Source organism: Eptatretus burgeri, chromosome 9 (genome assembly GCF_056783735.1).
Source record: "Eptatretus burgeri isolate ZD-2024b chromosome 9, Ebu_testis_v1, whole genome shotgun sequence".
NCBI lineage: Eukaryota > Metazoa > Chordata > Myxini > Myxiniformes > Myxinidae > Eptatretus > Eptatretus burgeri.
Window position 1 is genome coordinate 44,153,123 of NC_140969.1, and position 23,075 is coordinate 44,176,197.

Consider the following 23,075-nt stretch of genomic DNA (forward strand, 5'->3'; position numbering starts at 1 on the left):
ACCCTGAAAGTTAGAGAGCAAAGAGAGATTAGAAGAGACGAGGTGTTTGTGACCTCTGTTGTACCTGGCGCAGCCGACGGGCCAATGCTTCCCAGTCGCCTAGGAGGGGGTGGAAGGGAGGAAAACTGAGGATGTCTGAGGTGCATGGTTGGACAAGGTGCAGAGAAGAAAAATGGAAAGAGGTAAGTGTCTTTTGAATGGTTGGCGGGACTTACCCTCGCCAATTGCTCTTTTGCATCCACAGCAGACGAGATGCAAAACAAGAGGCAGAATGTACAAGAAGATAGTCCTAATAATGTGTGAGGAAGTCTGTACGTGTAAGTGCGTTTTGGCTTGGCTCTTCTAAATGTGCTCAGCACAACGCCTGAATCGCTCGCCCTCCGAGTGCTCTGCTCCATTCCTCGAGCTCCGTCTGCCTGTTCAGCTCTGCCTTCTGCCCCGTACCGCCGACCAAACCTAAATCGTGTCCGTCTTCCCTCATCCTTGTAGGGTGTTTTATAGTTGTTTAGCGAGGGAGGAGTGTACAGTAAATGCTTTGAAGGCCTTGAATTTGCGGTAACAAAATTTCATGGTATTCAAGGATTTCCAGACCCGATATGAACCCTGTGGCTATTTTCCACACTTGCCATAGCAGCCTGAACAGAAGCAATGCTGAAATGAAGCTGGGGCATTGGGTGTAAAGTTCCTTATTCCCACTCGAGTCGGCCGGACTAGGGGGTGGGTACCTCACACACTGTGTGCTCAACAATTTTATGGAGCGTAGTCGATCTAGGCTCGGACCTCAAGAACGTCAGATTTCCTCCCTTTCAATTTGGTGTTGAACAGAAGATAGCGACTGTTCAAAAAGGTAATCGAACATGTTTGTAGTTTATAATATATCTTTTTTTTTAACTTCTGGTAGTGGTGTCCACGAAATGCCATTATAAGCCCCTTGCGGTGGAAATACCCCTTGCGGAGAGGGATATTATTTATATTAATATGCAGTGTTGTTTTGTCATAATACTAATATGATATTATCATGAGTTTTCTTACTTTTTATACACCCGATATATATATATATATATATATATATATATATATATATATATATATATATATATATATATATATATATATATATATATATATATATATATATATATATATATATATATATATATATATATATATATACACATCGGGGCGTATTATGTGATACCGGTCGTTCGTCTATCTGTCTCTGTCTGTCCGTCCGTTCCTGTCTGCACTCTAACTCCCAAAATTTTCAACTTTCACGTTTCATATTTGGTACATAGGTACAGACTGTGGAGACGGTGTGTCGCGACATAGTTCATCATCTAAAGTGGTTGCCATGGCAACCAGGATGCTGTTTTCCATGTCGTAGCACAATTCTGTATATACCTTCTTGTTCGGGCGTATATTGTGCTCACTTGAGCTCTTCTTATTATTGGAAGCAACTTTGGTAAAATGCCACAATTAGCTATCTTAACATGGATATCCACCTTAACATCGATTTTGTCCAAAGTAGAAAACCTCTTTGGGGAGGGGTGGCAAAACCCTAAAAACTCCCTTGGGGAGGGGGAAAACTCCCCAGACTTGCGCACTCATTCTAACACAGATGAAGTCGCCACAACCTCCACAGTGTGGCCCTTAGTCCTCCTGTCAAGTTTGGTCGAGATTGGATGAGTAACGACCAAGTGTATCAGGGTCAGACAGACAGACAGACAGACACCAAATTGCGTATTTTAGTGTGATTCGGTCAAGGACACCAGTCAAATATCAGGTGCACAACTTCATGGTGGGTCCATTATTGATGCAAGAACATCTTGGAAGGCCAAGTGGTCTTTGAGATTCCTCCAGGAAAATTGAGCGATGACAAAAATCGACTTTAAATACATTTTTTTTTTTTCCTCGGACACGATTTGACCTTCACCTTTAACTCTGAGGAGTATGATGTAAATGTGTCTTGCTATCGGAGTATAGGATATATATATATACTTTTTTTTTCTTTTTTTTAATACGCCAATTTTGTTCTGACTGGCCAACCCATAGTCGAGTTGTGGTGACAAATGTTATAGCTTCAGAAATTGGGAGTTCGGGAAGAAACTAGAACTGCTCTTGATGGAGCGCATAGTCCGCCAGGATGAACAGTTTACTTTTTGTATCCCACTGATAGGCTCAGGTCAGATTCAACCAGTCAGGTCAGGTCAGATTAGATCTGACTTGCGGCAGGTACCCTGTAAACCTGCACTCACCTGTTCCATGGTCGGATTGTCGGCGACTAAACCATCTCCCCCACCAAGTTTCTTGGTGAGGAAAGTGAATGATATGGACACCCAGCAGGATGAAGAACAAAACCTGTCAAAGAGCAGAGGAGCTCCTTGTGAGCCAACGGCCATCCTCCAGGACCCCCAATCTTTGATGATAGGAGGGTAACCACAGGGTAACATTCTCGAGTCAGATTGCGGGAGTGTGTTGGGGTGGTGCTGAGGTGTTGTCCACCAGACGGTGGTCTCCTTGGGTGAACCTGAGGCGGTCCCTTCGGGTTGGTGCCTTGGAAATTCTTATCCCGAATAGAAGATGATCACCTGTCTCTGTTATCATCTGAGCTCAAGCGTTTGGACATCGGTATTGCGGCACTCTCTAAGGTTCGGAGACCGGATTGTGGCGAGATCAGGGCGGGTGGTTACACCTACTATTGGTCTGCTCGCTCTGATGGTTACCATGCCCAAGGAGTTGCTGCAGCTGTGTCCAATAAGCTGACTCAAATGATAATTGAGGGAACACCGGTCAACGAGCGTATTATGAGACTAAGGGTTCGTCACTCCTTGAGTGTCATTTCCCTGGTCTCTGTTTATGCTCCGACTGAGGAGAGTGATCTCACCGTGAAGGACACATTCCTTGCCACGTTCGAGTCTGTGATTGATCAGTGCCCCAGGCAAGATATTCTTCTAATCTTGGGGGATTTCAGTGCATCGACTGGAACTGATAGGGATGGGTATGAGACGTGCATTGGTCCCCATGGGTCTGGAACTGTGAACCTGAATAGCACTAAGTCCCTTGACTTTACAAGAAATCCTGGACTTAGGGTGGCTGGTTCATGGTTTCAGCGCCCACAAGCTCATCGCTGGACTTTGTATTCCAACGCTGGCGGTGTGGCAAAGGAGATTGACCATGTGCTCGTTCATGGTCTTCGGAGGATAATCCAGAACTGCAGGGTCGAGCTGAGTGCTCAGTTCCTCAATATTGACCACTGGCTTGTTGTAGCAAGTCTTAAGTTGCTGTTTAAATCCTGGAGAATGGTACCATCCTAGCCTCGGCTGGATGTTTGACAAGCTCAATGATGAGAGGGTAGCTGAGGAATTTGCAAACAGGCTGAGTGGAGATTTGGGGGGTCTGGTTACTTTGAGAAAAAATAGAGCCTGGTGTTGGCGCAGTGGTTAGGCAGCGGCTTGGGATCCAAAAGGTCCTGAGTTCAAGCCCCATTGGGCCACTGAATTAATACACCAGGGGGTTGACTCAGCCTGTCATCCTTCCGAGGTTGGCGAAATGAGTACCAGTATACTGGGCCGGTGTATACCCCGGTTAAAATAGGTGTACCATATCCCTGTGTCGTAAGAGGTGACCAGGGTTGCTTCAGGAAGGGCATCCGGCGTAAAACACGTGCCAAATCACTATGCGGATCATACGGATAATCCGCTGTGGCGACCCCTAACGGGAGCAGCCGAAAGAAGAAGAGAGGTTGCTTTGAGAAAACCAGACTGGTATGTTTGGATCCTAAATAGTTGTGGAGTGCCTTCAAGACCACAGCCTTTGTTGCCGGTCGATGTCTTGGTACTCCCCGAGGGCGAAGAAGAATATTGACTCAAACACTGGATACCATTTCCCAACGGCAGAGCTGAGGTGTTCAGGGAGCTGAGATGTAAAACTGTACGTGCACCAAGGGTAGCAAGGAGGCCGATGTGTGAGGGTGCAGAGCATTACCTGTGGTCAAATGATTCTCGTCCTGCTTACAGGGGAATTTGCACGTTGTGTTCGTCCAAGCCCATTCCTCGATAAACTGCAGTTAGAGCAGATTGTGATGGGCTCTTGACAGTGGAGTCTGAAGTGAAGTCCCACCTGGCTGGATTGAGCGGCTGTACCTGATAGACCAGCTGTCGAGTTGGATGTCAGGGGTGTTTCAATCCCTATTGATAACCCTCCAAGCAACTGTGGTCCTCCTTCGTTTGTGGAAACACAGGCTGTGGTGAATGAGTTGAAATGGGTTAAAGCTCCTGGGATCTGTGACGTCCATGCTGAAATTCTCAAGGCTGGTGGAAATGCTGCACTTGTGTCATTGCATGCAGTTATGTGTTGTGCCTGGAAAATGGCATGATCCCAACTGATTGGAAGAGGGGCCTTGTTGTCCCTCTCTGAAATGGGAAGGGTGATCACCAAGACTGCAACAACTACCGAGGGGTGACTGCTCTCAGTGCCGGGCAAGGTCTTCGCTCAGAGAATTCTTGATTGGGTTCGCCACCATCTGCTCGAGCACCAGCATCCAGAGCTGTCAGGCTTTACACCAAAGAGGTCAACAATTGACCGTATCCTTGTTCTTTGGGTCCTCGCCGAACGCAGACGGGCATTTCGGCAGGGGCTGCATGCACCCTACGTTGATCTCTGTAAAGCGTTTCATTCAGTGAATCGGGATGCCCTCTGGGAGATTCTTGGTCTTCATGGAGTGCCACCAAAACTGATCGATCTGGTGTCTGAACTCTACTCTGTTACTGAGAGTGCTGTGAAGTGTGGTGGTACCATCTGTGACTCATTTCCAGTTGTTTCTGGAGTTCGTCAGGGGTGTGTACTGGCCCCCACACTGTTCAGCTCTTTTATGGACTGGATTCTGGGGAGGATGTTGGAGAGATCAAGCTGCTGTGCATTGTTTGGGAATGTCAAGATCTCTGACCTTGATTTCGCATATGATGCAGTCATCTTTGCGGACACTAGATATCCTTTTGGGGGTCCTCGAGGTGCTGAATGAGGAGTCGGAGCCGCTGGGATTATGGGTTTTCTGGGTCAAAAATAAGATTGAGGCTTTCAATGACATCTTGGATGCTGCTTTCCTGTCTGTACTTGTTTATGGTGAGGATGTTGAGGTCACTGAGAGAATCACTTACCTTGGCAGTGATATTCATGTCCCTGCTGGCTGTGAGCCAGAGGTCAACAGACGTCTGGGTCAGGCCTGGGGAGTCATGGATTCACTGGATCATGGGGTGTAGTGCTGCCGGTACCTGTGCGGGAGGACGAAAGTCTGAGTCGTCAGGTCATTGGTGATTCCAGTCTTGCTCTGTTGATGTGAGATTTGGACTCTGACCAGGGATCTTAGATGGAGACTTAATTCTTTGGTACCAGGTCTCTTAGGAGAATCCTTGCCTATCGCTGGTCGGACTTTGTGTACAACAAGCCGTTGCTGAGAGAGACTCAAATGAGATTTGTTACCTGCATAGTCCGTGAGTGTCAGCTTCGGCTGTCTGGACATGTGGCTCGTTTTTCTGACGCCGATCCTGCTCACAAGATTCTCTCAGTGAGGGAGCCTTATGAGTGGAAGAGGTCAATGGGCTGACCACGTGTCTCGTGATTGCAGCAGGTTGATCAGCATCTCAAGGAGATGGGGATCGGCCAGGCATCTGCTTGGGTGATGGCCAGACAGAGGCTCCCGGAGTACTGGCGGAAAGTGGACGCAGCAGCATGCTGCTCTGGCGCATGCTTCCATACCTAACCTGACCTGATCGGCTGGATCTGCATCCAAACCATTCGTGCTTGTCACACACCAATATCTAATCGGCTTGTTCTTGTCACCTCCCAACTCATCCAACAAGTTTTGTCAACCGTTCATAACGTTTTGACATATCATGCTGTGTTTGACTTTTGGCACCATCTCTCAATCGTGAAGAATCGCTTAAATTAAATTCTCATGTCTGGGTCTGGATCTTCGCTGAAATCGAATTAATTCTTCCTTGGCAGATACCCCATCTGTCCATTAAGTTTCTTCCATATCCGTACATAACTTTTTGAAATTTCATGCTGGATATCGTTTTTGGCGCCATCACTTACAAAAATGCTCACATCTTGATCCAGATCCAGTTCGTCACCAAAATCGCTTCAATTCGTCTTTCACACCCAACTTGTCCACCAAATTTCGTCTGAATCTGTTAACTTTTGAGATATCTTTCTCACAGACAGACAGGGCTTGTAAAAACATAACCTCCATCCACCTAAAAAAAAAAAAATAATAACAAATTGAACACCTTAAACAGACCACTCCTGCGGCTATGGGTCGAAGAAACTCTGGGGTACCATTAAAAATCGGTGGCACTAATTGTAGAAACAATTTCGACAACAGGAATAAGCCTCCCCCTATCCTATAGGGGTAGGCTTAATAAGGAACAAATGGATGCAATTGAAGGTGATGAGGTTATGTTCTGAAGTAAGACCCATTGGAGAGCATTGGAAGCAGCCGTATGCATTTGCCTTGCTTGCGGCAATGGAGGTTGATGCATGCTTCGCGGCAAAATCTCGTATTCTCAGACAAAATGGTTACGTTTTGTTTCTGTTGTAATATTAAGGGTGTCAGTTGTTTCTGCTCTTCGGTATGTTTGGATGATTATTCAAATAATTCGATGTATCACGTGTTGGTACTATTCTCGAACAATTATTGCCACTATCCTCGCCAATCTGTGATTTGGACATGAGCAAGTTCCAACGATCGCTTCGCTGAGCTATCAAAGAATCATGACTTTTCAAAGCTACATTAGTTTGAGCAGGGCACAATGAAATAATCTGGCTGAGAATTTTCTGCTCACTGGGTGTATTTTTAATTGGTATTAATAATGACTCGTTCATCTTCGGTTTCCACTTAGTGGTGCAAGACTGTTTGAGGTGACAGTTAAACAGTGTTCTTCACTTTGTGCCAATCTCGTGAAGTATTCTCAGATGTGAACCCTCACCAAAGATTTCAATAGTGTGCGCTGCTTCCTTGCTTGGCACTCAGCATTTGGTGCAAAGAACATTGATAAATCCCATGATTGAGGACGGGAGTAGTAGGAGCTTCCTCCCTCAAAAATAACGCACTGCTAATTGCGGATAGAAAAAGCATCGGCACGTCATTGTATCCAGGGAAGTTTCGGCTGGTATTGGCACTCAAGGTATTCCCCCCTCAAGGTCGACGGCTGGTTGTCCAGTCGGTCAGGTCATGTGTTGTCTCGTGTCTCTTTATGTATGTGTGACAGATCCAACCCGAGCCGAAGAAAAGGTGGGATTGGAGGGTGGGTAAGGAGAGCAAGGGCCATAAGAGGCAGTGTGCAGCCTGTGGCTGCTTGTTGCATCGTTTTCTGGAAGCACGGCTGTGCCGCTGATGCAGTGCCCCTGTTACCAGTAAGCTGGTACTCATTTTGCTGACCTTGGAAGTGTGACGGGTTGTGCCAACCTACCTGGTGTTATTTCAGCGGCCTGACAGGGGCTCAAACTCAAGACCCTAACATCTTAAGCCAACCACCTTAACCGTTAAGCCAATGTTAGGCTTGGTTGTTGACTTGTTACATAAAGTAAAAGTGTCAATATTTGGTTCTGTCCCTTTTCCCATTTTTGCCATATTATTCCCTTTCTCCCCACTCCCCCCTCTAATGTTACTGAACATGGCTGAGTAAATATGCATAACTTTTCACAGAAAGCTTTGCCTTTATTCGTCGATGCTTTTATGCAGAACAACTTATTTTATCTGACAAACACATTTTTAACAAGAAAAAGAGCAATCAGAGATTGGAGACCCTCGCCAGGACTTGTTTTGTGTGGCATTTGTGTACTGGTGTGTTAATTAATAAGAGACATAATTAGAACTGCCACTTTATAACTGCTGGCAGTGATGACCGGGTACCAAGACGTCCCGCTTTGATGCAACCCTGCTTTGATCAGACACCTGACCCTGACTCATGACGTTTTTAAAATTATTATTATTGTGCAATTGGACTAAAATAAATTCAATTCAAATCCAATGGAAGACCAAATCGGTATCGTCCTGCTTTGGAGTAATCAGAAGGAACCCGAAAAAGCAAAGACATCAGGAGGAACCTGGATCGGATTTGCATTTCAGCTTCTACTTCTCTACCCTCAAACCCATCCAGGCACAGCCAAGTGAGCCTTTTTTCCAAAAAAAAAAAGAACCCAGATCAAAAAATTAAATATTTTTGGCTGCCAGACCATGTGTCCGATCAAGTTGACATTTAAAACATGTATTCCCCATCACTACTTGATCATAATTGTGAAGTTTCACATCTATTGATTAAGTGGTTCCAGAGAAAACATTATTTGATATTTTTCTTAAATCCAATATGGCTGCCAAACCATGTGACCTGTTAATTCCTGAACAGACTTGTTCGCACATGCCTTGGGGAACATTTGTGTGAAGTTTTCCCTCGGATCTGTCTAGCCGTTCTGGAGAAGAAGATTTTTTTATATGTTTTCAGGTAAATCCAATGTGGCTGCCAAACCATGTGACCTATGGCATCATATGTATGAACCTTTTGTTCTTCGTGGATCGGTGGTCATATGTGTAAAGTTTTGCTTCAATCTGTTCAGCTATTTCAGAGAAGATTTTTGAAGGTTTTTTTTATTTTTATTTTTTTCAAAACAATATGGCTACCACATCACGTGACCGATGATGTCATCACAAAAATTTTTGTGGACCATTTTATTCCTAAATGACCCTCAAAAATTCTCATACTGATCAGATGTAGCGTTCTACATATGCAATTATGATGTCATAACGAAGGCACCTTTGACGTCATCAAAAAAAAAATCACTCATTCCCTATGAGGAGGACTTGCTTTGTGCCAAGTTTCAATTTTTTTCCTTTCAACCAGGGATTTGCATCGAGGGGAGTGAGGTGGCCAAGGATGTGCCTGATAAAGGATATAATGAATCATCTTCAAAGGGGGGGGGGGTTAATGAACCCAAACACCCAATATTAGCTCGTGCACTTCCTTGGAGTTTTCTTATGTGTGCAAAGTTTGAGACTTCTAGGTTTTATGGTTTTGGAGTTATGGAGGAGACCCCCCCCAATACACACACACACACACACACACACACACACACACACACACACACACACACACACACACACACACACACACACACACACACACACACACACACACACACACACACACACACACACACACACACACACACACACACACACACACCCTGACATTTGTTATTGTTTTTGGCCCCATCTTGTAATTGTGAAGGTTCACCTGAAAAATTAGGACACTTGGTAGAGCGCATACCTCCACCAGGTAATGCCTGATCCACGAGAACATATGGGGCCAAATACATTTTTGAAATATCATGCTACACAGTACAATATCGTTTTTGGCCCATCAATGGTGAAGGATCACTTTAAAAATTAAATAATTATCGTATCTGGATTCAGATCTTCACCAACATCGAATCGATTCATCCACGTCACACAACCAACATGTCTACCAAGTTTCACCCGGATCCGTGCACAACTTTTTTGAGATGTCCTGCACACAAACAAACAAAGAGGTGAAAACGTAACCTCCTTCACCTTTGTTGGTGGAGGTAATTAAAAAAATACTTGTATCTGGATCCAGATCTGTATCTTCACCAAAATCGAATTAATTTGTCCTTGTCTCCCACCCAACTGTCCACAACTTTTGAGATATCCTGCTCATAAACAGGCAAACAGAGGTGAATATTGTTGTGGTTGACGAAATTCGCAAACCACCATTCAGGTTCCTTAGGTGAGATATCTCTAAGTATATGTGTAGTTAGTCCAAACCCGTTGTTTAGAGGGAATAAATGTCATTCATTCGGGCTGCGACCCTTTTAGATAGCCGTTTTTCTTTTACTATCTTTATTTTGGACCAGCCGCCATTACTACCACCACAACCACCACCAACCACGTCTCAACAGCAATCACACAACAACCACCAACCGCAGCGCCGCTTCACAACAACAGCCACGACCCTTGCCGTCACATCTCGCTCTCGCAACCATCGCATCACCGCCATTCCCGCGCCGCTTGTGGGCACCGATCCTGGACTCGTGCAGGGCGCGCACCGATCAGCGGGTGCAAAAACACCAGCCTTTCCGAAGAAATCGGATCAAAAACGATTCACGCCCACTTCTGTTCCGTCCTATCAGCGAGCGTGGGGCGATTTGGCCCTGCCTCCAGGTGCGTCGGAGTATAATCGCAATATGCAGATTCGCGGATCAAAAATCATTCACGCCCACTTTTCCTCTGTCCAATGGGGAGCCAGCCAGAGATGAAGGGTCGAAGGTGAAGGAGTGAAGCCCCGGGGGCTATAAAGGGCCACGTTCGCTCGCCGGAAAGGCAGTCAGTCAAGGAGAGTTGAGAAGAGTGGGAGAGTTGGAGAGGTGGAGAGGTGGCGTCGGCGAAGGCAGTCGAGAGGGCGCTCGTGTCAGAGTCGGGGAGCTGCGGAGAGGGGAGGCCGGTAACGCGACCGAGGTCGCGGTGGAGACGCTCGTCGCGGGACCCGAGCCAGCGAGATATCCTCATTCCCCCGAGCATCAACAACCCCCTCCTGTTTCCCCCCGCGCTGAGATAGTGTGAGAAGGGGGCCCCGTTACCACCCCATTTCCAGGCAGTGCCAGCGAGGCCCGCGGAGTCGGGGCGCCACCGCCATTTTGCGGCTCATCACCAGACGGGTAGGCTCGACGCGGTCTCGGCTCCAGGCCCGTCTGCCCCCCCCCCCTCATCGTTGAGGGTGGTCCCTTTTTCTTTTGCTTTGAGTATATGTGTTGTCGGCGCCGTCTGTGAAGTAAAACTGTATAAGTGTTGCCGTGTGCTCGGTAGTCGGTAGTAGATCTGCATTGTGTTTCTCTTTTACATTTGCTTTTTGTGCAGAATTGTGTGTTTCTTCTATTTTTACATTTGCTTTTGGTGTATAATTGTATATGTGTGCTTTCCGTTTGCCGCGGAATAAATGTGCTTTATGTTGAACTGTTTTTCCCGTTTCGCTTCGTCTTTTCTCTAATTGAATCTCCATCTTACTTCACGTAAAGGGTTGGTCGTGGGCTAAAGATGCCCAATAATTAATCGAACCGTCGAGGTTGACTATAACACCGCTCGGTTATCCCGATAGTACGGAACGGGTCGCTTAAAGTGGCCCGTGTCCGAAGTCGACCTGCGGCGAGGTGCGATCGCCCGGTCTACCCTCCGTGTGGGTACTTAGGTAGGTCGAATTTAGCGAGCAACCCTATCCCACGCGGGGGGGCCGATTGGCACGATCGTGGTGAGGCCGAAAGGCCCACCCGTGACTAGTTCCCGGCGTTAGTCCGAGAGGGTCACGACGGGATTGTCCGTCCGGTTGGCGACGTGCCGCGATTCGAGTTACGTGGCCGTCCGCACGCCGGCGGGCGCGAATCCGCAACAATATATAACCTCCGTCCACCTTCGGTGGTGGAGGTGACAGGTTTACCAGTGTTCTACCAAAATAATCAAGATCGAAGTTTTGTTTTGGGTTGTAGCTTGGAGGGGTGAAACTCCTTTTTCATGAAATTATGAGAATGCAGTGGAAATTTATTCATCTGTCTTTCAACGTGAAATGACTTTCCTAAATAAGCATTGTAATTAAAATAGATATATTTGCTGTGTGGAGTATTTCACAAAACTCACTGTATCGTGTAGACAGTCCTTTTGTATTCATTCATTCATTCATTCATGCCTCGAATGCCATGGATTTTTCAGAAATTCGTAAGGCTTGAGCTGAAGTTTCCAAGTTCTGATTTAATGTGGCAAACTGTTTTCCTTCCTTACTTTCATGACGTATGTTTGCCATGAGTTTCTATGATAAAGGTGCATTTTGAGTCTGTATTCACCTGTTTGATTAGATTCACACAACCCCTACAGCTGGTGGACGTATGTTGAGATCGCGCAATATCTCCTCGGATGCAGAGAGCGAAATTTAATTTGTCAACTTGCAGCATTTTGTGCCTTAAATATTTAATTTTTAATCGCCTGCAAAACGATCAGTTAGCACTGTAGGTACATGAAATATTAATGCAATAAAATATTAAGGACATTCCATTAAAGTCCTGTTTTTTTTTTTTTTTGTTATGTGTCGTTCCCTGAATTGCCAGTGCAACAAATGTATGACATATTGGAGGAACTTTCTACAACCTTTCAGCATGCTGTGTGCTCTTTGCTGGGCTTCGTGGATGGATGGCTCACAACAGGTTAAAAACTAGCGAATCAACTGTGAGAGTGAATTGATCATGATTGGTAAGAGAGGACAATGTATGGAGAACTTGCACACCTGCCAAATTGTTTCGTTCAAACGGCGTCCGATGCAGACAATTGTCACCAATTTGAAAATATTCTCACCAATTTGAGACTTTTTTTATCAGTTGAAGTGATTGCTTCAGGTGTGTACCATAGAGCAATTCAGATTTGTCCATTTGCTTGTTTTACTTCATTGTGCATTTCAATTGTCTGCTTTGAGAATTTTTTTTGTTGTTGTTGTTTGTTTGTCCCCCCCCCCCCCGAATAGCACTTGTTGACAATAAACATATTGTTGTTTGTGGGGTAGATGGAGGAATTTCATTGGAAAGATAGGATAATATGGAGTTGCTTGGCCCGTGGATGTGCGGTAGACATCTCGATGTAAACAAAGTTGGGAAACTGTGAGCTGAAGCGTTACTCGTCACCACACAGGAGGTGGTGTTGTGTTAATTTGCGAGGTCAGGTCAGGTATGGGAGCATGCACTGGAACAGTGCGTCACTGCATCCACTTTCCGCCGGTACTCCAAGGGCCTCCATCTGACCATCCCCCAGGCAGATGCCTGGCCCATCCTCATGTCCTTGAGATGTTGATCAATCTGCTGCAACCACGAAGCACGTGGTCAGCCCATTGGCCTCTTCCACTCACGAAACTCCCTCGCTGAGAGATTCTGGTGAGCAGGATCAGCATCAGGAAAACGAGCCACATATCCATACAGCCACAGCTGTCACTCACGGACCATGCAGGTAACAAATCTCATTTGAGTCTCTCTCAGCCAACCGCTCGTTGGACACAAAGTCCGACCAGCGATAGCCAAGGATTCTCCGAAGAGACCTGGTACCAAGGGAATTAAGTCTCTGTCTCAGATCCCTGGTCAGTGGGCAAGTCTCACATCCATAGAGCAAGACTGGAAGCACCACGGACCTGAACACTCGGACTTTCGTCCTCCCGCACAGGTTTCGACGGCGCCACACCCCACGATCCAGTGAATTCATGACTCCCCAGGCCCGAACCAGATGTCTGTTGACCTCTGGCTCACACCCAGCATCGACATGACTATCACTGCCAAGGCAAATGAATCTCTCCGTGACCTCAACATCCTCGCCGCAAACAGGTACAGACAGGACAGCAGCATCCAAGATGTCATTGAAAGCCTGGATCTTAGTTTTGACCCAGGAAACCCGTAATCCCAGCGGCTCCAACTCCTCACTCAGCACCTCGAGGCCCCCCGAAAGGATGTCCTGAGTCTCCGCAAAGATGACTCCGTCATCTGCGAAATCAAGGTCAGAGATCTTGACATTCCCAAACGATGCACTGCAACTTGATCTCTCTGACATCCTCCCCAGAATCCAGTCCATACAAGTGCTGAAAAGTGTGGGGGCCAGTACACACCCCTGATGAACTCTCACAACTACTGGAGATCAACCAGAGATGGTATCACATTTCACAGCACTCTCAGTACCAGAGTAAAGTTCAGACATCAGATTGATCAGTTTTGGTGGCACCCCACGAAGACAAAGACTCCTCCAGAGTGCATCCCGATTCACTGAATCGAACGCTTTACAGAGATCAACATAGGCTGCAAGCAGCCCCTGCTGAAACTCTCGACTGCGTTCGGTGAGGACCTGAAGAGCAAGGATACGGTCAATCGTTGACCTCTTTGGTGTAAAGCCTAACTGCTCTGGATGCTTGTACTGAAGCAGATTGTGGTGAATCCTATCAATAATTGTCCAAGCAAAGATCTTTCCCGACACTGAGAGCAGCGTCACCCCTCGGTCGTTCCTGAAGTCGCGGCCATCACCCTTCCTTTCACAGAGAGGAACAACAAGGCCCCTCTTTCAGTCAGTTGGGATGATGCCTGTGTTCCAGGCAGAGCACAAAAACTGCATGCAACGACACAAGTACAGCATTTCCACCAGCCTTGAGTAGTTCAGCATGGATGCCACAGATCCCAGGAGCTTCACCCCCATTTTAACCGGTTCACTGCACCTATGTTTCAACAAACGAAGGTGGATCAAAGCTTATTGGAGGGTCAGCAATCGGGATAGTAACACCCCTGATATCCAACTCAACAGCTGGTGGATCAGCCTGGTACAGCCGCTCAAAGTAAGCAGCTCAGCGGGCATTCACTTCGAACTTCTCTGTCAAAAGCTCACCACTCTCCTCTCTAACTGCAGTGCACCAATGGACGGGCTTGGAGGAATGCAATGTGCGGATTCCCCTGTAAGCAGGACGAGAATCACTTGACCACAGGTGATGCTCTACCCCCTCAGAATCCTCTCACGTCAGCCTCATTGTTCACTCTCGGCACACGTACAGTTTTATGCCTCAACTCCCTGAACAGCTCAGCTCTGCCATGATGACTGGCCCTGTGACTGGTCAATGGTATCCAGTGTCCCTTAAGACAAAATTCTACTTTGCCCTATGATTTCCAAGACATTCACCAGCAACATGAAGGATGGTGGTCTTGAATGCACTCCACAACTCTTCAGGATCTCCAAAGCACTGAGACCCACCAATTCCCCACTCAGCCTGTTTGCACACTCCTCAGCTGCCCTCCCATCCTTGAGCTTGCCAACATCCAGCCTAGGCTGGGATGGTACCATTCTCCTGGATTTAAGCTGGAACTTCAGCATTGCTGCAACAAGCCTGTGGTTCATATTGAGGAACTGAGCACTCTTGTATACCCTGCAGTTCTGGATGATCCTCCATCGACCATCAACGAGCACCTGGTCAATTTCCTTTACCACACCACCAGCGTTAGAATACCAAGTCCATTAATGAGAGGATGGGCGCTGAAACCATGAACCAGCCACTCTAAGTCCATGACTTCTTGCAAAGTCAAGGAACTTAGTGCTATTCAGGTTCACAGTTCCAGACCCATGGGGATCAACAAACGTCTAATAACCATCCCTATCAGTTGCAGTCGATGCATTGAAATCCCCAAAGACAAGAAGAGTGTCTTGCCTGGGGCACTGATCAACCACAGACTCGAGTGTGGCATCGAATGCATCCTTCACGGTGAGATCACTTGCCTTAGTCAGAGCATATACAGAGACCAGGGAAATGACACCCAAGGAGTGATGAATCCTTGGTCTCATGATATGCTCGTTGACCGGTGTTACCTCTAGTATCATTGGAGTCAGCTTATTGAACATAGCTGCAGCAATTTCTTGGGCTTGGTAACTGTTAGAGCGACCACACCAATAGTCGGTGTAACCACCCGCCATGATCTTGCCACTATCCGGTCTCCAAACCTTAGACAGTGCTGCAATACCGATGTTCAGATGCTTGATCTCAGATGATTACAGAGACAGGTGATCATCCTCTCTTGGGGATAGGGCATTCCAGGCACAAACCCGAACGGATCGCCTCAGGTTCACCCAAGGAGACCGCCATCTGGTGGACAACACCTCAGCACCACTCCGACACACACCACCGCAATCTGACCCATTTCCGTGCTTATTTCCACGCTTGTACCTATTTCCGTGCTGGAATGCATTTTTTTTATATTTGTATCCACACCCGCTTCCATGTATATGTGAACAGTGTCTGATTTCCCACATGCCTTTGCCATATTCGGACAAAGCAGTGATTCAATACACTAAGCAAAGAACTTTTGGAATTATGTAACTGTGGCTCTCGGCTGAAAGTTCGTTAAACATTCACAGTTTTGGTATTGCATGCAAATGTGGATGCTGCGTTGGTAGAAAAATGTGGTGTCAAATAAAAGTTATGGATCTCCATCCTCATCGGCAACAACTTTTACTTCGAACAAAGCAGTAATTTGATATGCCAGCGCAGAACTATGGGTGTTACGTAATTGTGGCCCTCAACTGAAAGTTTGCTTACCCCAGGATATGTTTACAAGTATTCACAGGTTTTGTATTGCGTGTAAACGTGGATGCCGGGCTGGGAGAAAAATTCTGCGTTGAACATAAGTTGTGTATCCACACCCTCATCAGCAACAACCTTGGCAACCTGTCAACCTGCATGACTGTCGATCTGGCTTGTTAATGGCAGATCACCGTGCAACAAGTTTAATGACTTCGAGGCAACTACAGTCACTCAGTACAGTGATGCAAATCTAGTGGAAGTAACCAAAACTTGGTTTACCTCAAAGCCATCGAAATGCTTTGACTTACCTGCATTTACTCTCTTTCGCTCCCATGTAGAGGAAGAAATTTGTGGACGCTCTGACCATGATTGCCCAATGAGAGGAGGAGTTGCACTTTATGCTCGAGATTATATCAACACTCCCGACAAGTGTTTTTAATAATCTTGTCCCAACACGTCTTGAAATTATTTGGGTTAAAGTGGCATTGTCGTCCACTGTACGTCTGATGAGGAACGTCTACACATGAGTCGTCTGTTCTGCCACGGTCTCCCCACCATCAGGAGACAACAGATCACATAATTTGAGATGGTTGACCTGATCAATTCAATGGAGAAGGCGGTAGTACACGTCATGGGGGGATTTTAATGATCTCCGCACCGATGTTATTGAACACCATGCTCTGTTGACAGTCAGTTGTAACACCAACACGAGGTAATGGAGTACTTTTATTTATAAGATTTTGACAAACTTTCAAGAACTTTATGCTGCACCAGTGATACTGTGTTCCCCAATTGCATCTTGTGATCACCGAGCATGTTATAGCCCAACCGCATGACTCGATTCAACCTCTGAAATCCACCAGGTTTAAACCAAGACCTTTTCATGAATCATCTATCCGAAATTTTGGACAATGGATTACGGAGTATAAGTGGGCTGATTTGAACTCTTCTGATAATCCTGATGAAATGGTCGACACTTTACATAGTACCCCTTATGATGCAATACTAACGATGCTTTCATGAGATAGCGATTTTAAGTGGAAACCGAGGGACAAACCATGGTTCTATGATATCCGCCGTTTAATCGCCCAATGGGACTCTGCACATGATATCATTGATTTCGATCATTACCATCCACTAAGGAACATAGTCCAGCGTGATGTTGGTGGCAGGATGCGGACCTACGCATGCATGCACTCTTCGAGATGTTGTCGTATTCTGGTGTTCTGCCTGATAGCGGGGTCAGTACTGCTGAAGCAGATTTTTTGGCAAGGGTTATACTGGGTTGTTTGCTATTGCCTTTCCAGCAGTTGTTGGGGCAGGAATTTTGAATTTGTTCATCTTATTTGCCGATTATCAGAGCCGCTCACGTGGGAGGATGTGACTGCTTATATGGGGGGGGGGGTTCAAAAGGAAGGGGGTCTTTAGGGGCATAGAGGACTAAGTGTTGTGGCCTCTCTTGCACAGTTGGACAGAAAGAACAAAGACCAGACGCATACCTTCCCATAACTGAGACGTAACGGGTAACGACATCATCTTACAGCGATGCACACGCAAATGGGAACAATTTCTTGCCAAACATAGGTCCTTTATTACAGAGGTAGAAATGCTACATCCTTACCATGAATGCAAACGGGGGATCTATACCCTAATTCCTATAACTCACCACCCCTCCACCTCACTCTGGAATGTCAAGGATGGTATAAAACAGGAATCTTAAATATTTTTAGGAGCCAGAGTTGGAGCAGGGTTTGAAATGGGAGGAATATTGAGGGATACGAGGAGATCGGGAAGAGATGACTTATTTTTTGCAGGCAAATAAATTATGTTGTGCTGCATTTGTACGTCCATAGTCATTGAGGGGTATTCGACAGTAACACCATGATGCGGAAGAAAATTTTATCGGACTTGGAAGACGGTAGGCTGTTTCTTAATTTCTCCATTTTCACACCGAGAAACGACTTGACCTCAAATCAAAGCACAGAGCATGAGTTGCCTCGGGGTAGATTACCACTTATGTGATAAGAGGATTCTAATGGGAGTAGCTTCATTAAAAATTAGTTGCCAACCCAGAGAGATTGGTGGAGGGCATCATTTCATTTTAAACATTTTGCAAAGAGAGCGACGTTGATTATTTTGGAATTGTAAAAACTTTTCTCATTTCATTCTTGAGTCACTTCCTGAACCCTGTAAACACAAGAAATTAAATATCCGGTCTGGCTCAAAAACACTATTTGAGCACAAATCGATTCACTACCAGGATTTCCAATGTTTTGCATCGTCAGCAGGACAAAATCTCTTGCCTTCTGATCTGCCTTCGAGGCTGGAAATGGAGAACGACTTGAAGAAACAGACCAAGTTAATTGGCAACAGAAACCACAGGAATAAGATTGCTGTACCATGTGCTGGTACAGCCGTCATAAAAGTATCTGGTACGCATCTGATGAACTGAGTAATAATTCAAGACTACCCTCTGTGATTCAATGTGGTGTATCCACCTGCACATTGATGAAATAGCTTCATTATGCTTTTCTGTGGAGCATTTGTCCTCAGGTCTTCCAAGCTCACTTTCTTCGTGTCTTGATTGTATCCATTCAAAAGTACGACAGGACAACTTGCAAGACTTATTGGCAGATTGGTTTTACCATGTCTCCACAGCTGCATTTAAGGAAGCTTCAGATTGCCTGAGAGCCTTTCTGTATCGTCCATGACATTACTTCTCTTTCAACACTGTCCTTGCTCTGCAAGAGCTTGAGCAAAATGTCAGTGGAATTGAAAGTTGGGTTATTTTTGACATGTATATGGTTATTTTTTTTTTTTCTTGTAGCTGACCTTTAAAAATGCATCTATTTCTGTTACCCTACAACCCTGTTCAGGTGTTCAATGTGCATCTGAATTCCTCTGCTGTCTCAGAAGAACAAGCTCAGGCATTGGGCTTACAACCCGTATCCCAGTGGAAGGCATTTGGACTATGTGGGTTCCCGGGTCAGTGCATCGATTTATGCATTTGATGTCCTCGTTTTTGACATTTTCTGAAAGCTTTGGTGAATTCTAAAGATTGCTGCCAATTTGTTGTTTCAAAATTGTCACAATCATTTTTTGTTGTTGGTGTTGATTTGTACGATCCAGCAAGGTCCACGATTTAACTCTTGTTTTTTTTTGTTTTTTTTTATTCTTGAGCTTTGCTTTTTCAATGAGTTCGACTCTTGGAGTTCAGGTTTGCTTTGGACTTGCATGAACTAAGTGAAGAGCATGACATTAGCATTTCTGCCTTTGCGATGCAGGTTTACTCCTTATCGTTAACCCGTTCACATCATATGCGCAGCGTTACTGGGTTTGTCAAGCCTTGAAGACCTACCCTCGCAAGCCAAACGTCTGCAACATTGATGCCCACGATCCAGAACGTGGAGATCCATGGCAAGATGGGTTAAGGTAAATGCTGTCCCAGTTGTATCTATCAAAGTATGATCTAAAATTAGAGAGCAAGCAATTAATAAATTTCATCCAGCCGTGCTTGCCAATGTTCTATTGCATTTTTCTCTGGCCATTTCCATTATTCTACTTTAAACTCACCCTTAAATATTTTCCTATTACCATACTTGGAAACCTGCTTAATGGTATCACTGATATAACTTATTTGCCAAAAAAAACTTTTGTCCAATGCTCAGCAAAATATTCATTTCTTTTTTTTTCTTCTGATTAATTATTCATCAGGAGGTATGTTGTGGATTTTATTGGTCATGTGTAAATATTTTCAAACAAATGTTCAAGTGGCATGCATTTTTATGCATCTGGTCTCGGTGTAGCGGCAGGGGGGGGGGAATGGGTGTTAGATTAGAATCGTTATTTCATTACAAGTGTGTTGTAGTTCCTGTAAATGATGGAGCGTGTGGAATACATGTTTAGAATGATCTCCCCCCCCCCACTCTCCAACCTTACCCCCCTTCCCTGGCATTCTTCAACCTTCCCCGTCATACATCTGTCCTTGAATGGAATTTCTTCTTTAGTTAACAGCGCATTGGCATGGGGTCAGTGCAGGGGCACAGGACATAACCATATATGCTCATCTGTCAGGTTCAAGGCCACGACCTCACTTTGCCAGCTAATGGACATGCAGCATGAATCTGTCTGGCTGCGTTAGCCAATGGGTACATGCCACAAATGGTTGTAAGGGTCCTGCGTGATGTCATAAAAGCACGCACCACCACATGCGTCGTCGTTCATGAGGATTCTTCTGTCCTGCTTGTTCTTATGTTCTGGGACCATGGTTGGTTGGTGGCTCGCTGTTGTTCATGTTGGACAGTTCCTGAAGGTTCGGGTTTGTGGCATAAGCCAGTTTGTTGAGTTGGTGCATTGCAAATGTGGTTGGCACTGGCATGAAAGATGCATTGAGGACAAGCCCCACTCCAGTTGGTTGCGCACCCGGACAAGGACCCATACCGTCTGCACAAGAATTGCTGTACAGAACCTGATTATTTGTCTTGTCATCTCTTCTCTCTGTCTCATGTTGTCTGAATGGATAAATAAAGTGTAGGTGTTAAGGCCATCATGGTTTTGGGGCATATGGGTATAATTTATTATTGTTGCTGTCTGTGATCACCGCTGTGTGATCTTGTTGTTCTTCCTCGCCTTTTCACCCTGTAATAAATTCCTGTTTTGACGAGCACTTGTGTGGTGATGGGAGCAGGCTCCATAGTGCTTAGAGGATTGGATTATTAACCTGTGAGACAGGCAGGTTGGGTCTGTGCTTAATTGAGCATCTCCATGTAGAACACCAACAAACTTCACACTCATTTTGTAACCGTCTTTCTGCAGTCATGTTTGGAGATGACTTTGTGCCAAATTAACTCTGAAGATGTGCAGATCCTTTTGTCCTATACCTGAAGGGTGGCATGACTGTCTTTGAAGACACGCAACCGTACCAACGTGTGTGTGTGTGTGTGTGTGTGTGTGTGTGTGTGTGTGTGTGTGTGTGTGTCAGCCACGGATTGTCTCACATGGTAAAACTGGAGGGTCAGAGGTGACGCTTGGTGTGTGCATGCGCAGGATTTACATACATTGGAGATCAGGGGAGCACTCGTCAAGCTCCACACCTGTTGATTATATATCGTTGCGGTTCTGAGAAACCACATGCTTCTAAGGCAATGGCATCCAAGATACAGTGATCACCAGGCAGTTATTTCGTTGGTATTCGTGCAGTCAGACCTTCCATGACTTCTTGTAAAGTCAAGGGACTTAGTGCTATTCAGGTTCACAGTTCCAGACCCATGGGGACCAATGCACGTCTCATACCCATCCCTATCAGTTCCAGTCGATGCATTGAAATCCCCCAAGACTTGAAGTGTATCTCGTCTGCGGCACTGATCAACCACAGACTTGAGCATGGCATAGAATATGTCCTACACAGTGAGATCACTCGCCTCAGTCGGAGTATATACAGAGACCAGGGAAATGACACCCAAGGAGTGACGAATCCTTCGCCTCGTAATATGCTTGTTGATTGGTGTTACCACAATTATTGTTGGAGTCAGCTTATTGGACACATCTATAGCATCTCCTTGGGCATGGTAACCATCAGTCAATCAGTGACGAGACCAATAGTAAGTGTAACCACCCGCCATGATCTCACCGCAATTCAGTCTCCGAACCTCAGAGAGAGCTGCAATACCGATGTCCAAACGCTTGAGCTGAGATGATAACAGAGACAGGTGATCATCCTCTCTTAGGGATAGGACATTCCAGGCACTCACCCGAAGGGACCGCCTCAGGTTAACCCAAGGAGACCGCCGTCTGGTGGACGACACCTCAGCACCACCCCGGCACACACTACTGCAATCTGACCCGGGAAGGTTACCCCGTGGTTTTCCTCCTATCAAAGATTGGGGGTTCCCAAGGATTTGCCCCAATCCCTTCATCCGGTGAGCTGCCCTGCAAAGGGAAGCTGCACAGGAGGTACTCTCACGGAGTGGGTTTTCAGATTATGACTAGCATAACCCGCGTTCTGCGCGACATGTTGGGGTGGGTGTGTTTGAGAAAGGAACTGATGCAGAGTATCAGTAGTAATTTTACTTTAATGCAGTAAGTGGAATACGATTTCACTGTTTCAGAACCATTTTATTTACTTTTTTTGTACCATGCACCTCGTATGGTCTTTGAGATAATGTAAGCTGAATATCACGTTACTCGAGCGCAGAACAAAGTCGAAGATAGCGCGACACGAAACCACAAACTCGGAAATAATATACAAGATTTTTTTTTGCTTTTCGTATGTTTTGCGGAATGAAGGGTTTTACGGTGGCCGGAGTGCAAATCCTGCACCGAACCTCCTAATATAAATACTGGACAAAATTTGTCCAAATAAGGAGGTTTTATTAAAAAAAAAACCTTGTTGGGACAAATCTTAAAGCTGAAGACCCTAACTGTATTTTCCCCCATCACCACAAGTTCACAGATTTGCGGTCCACGGGCATTTTCAACAACGTAACCCCCGTCCGTGATCGGTGCGGCCCTCCTGTATATACCTTAACACTGCAAGGTGTATCGTGTTCTATGAACTCTCTGTACATGATGGAATATTGTGCGTAACAAATTTTGTTGATACATTTTCTAATTGCCATTCCTAAAATGTGTTTTACATGTTTTGGATGGCATTGACCTTGACCTTTGACTAATTCTAGCCAGATTGTATACATACATATAGAGTGCAACACAATCATACAAATCAGCTGTATAAGTTTCAATCTGCTATCTTGAAAAATCCTGAGGTTTGGCAATAATAAAATCACAAACTTGTGAATTGTTGTCATGGGCATCGTTTTCTCTCTGCCGCACGGCATCTTTCCTCATGCCAATAACCAAGACGAGCAGAACCTTAGAAAAAAAGAGAAAATTAATTAATCATTTCTATTTTAGGCTCTCTGAACTTGGTATTGA

The 23,075-nt window shown here is 45.6% G+C and overlaps 1 protein-coding gene across 4 annotated transcripts in view; it reads left to right on the forward strand.

Annotated features, from left to right (window-relative positions):
• The window catches only part of ALKBH1 (alkB homolog 1, histone H2A dioxygenase), an 81,542-nt gene that overhangs the window by 10,574 nt on the left and 47,893 nt on the right, over positions 1–23,075 (forward strand). For 3 of the 4 annotated variants that reach the window (XM_085894966.1, XM_085894968.1, XM_085894967.1), the window contains exons 2-3: positions 19,019–19,127; positions 19,427–19,574. In XM_085894966.1, the coding sequence (XP_085751092.1) occupies positions 19,019–19,127; positions 19,427–19,574 (257 nt within the window). Of the gene's footprint in view, positions 1–12,165; positions 12,262–19,018; positions 19,128–19,426; positions 19,575–23,075 lie in introns of all 4 variants that reach the window. The other variant, XM_085894965.1, reaches the window with a different exon arrangement.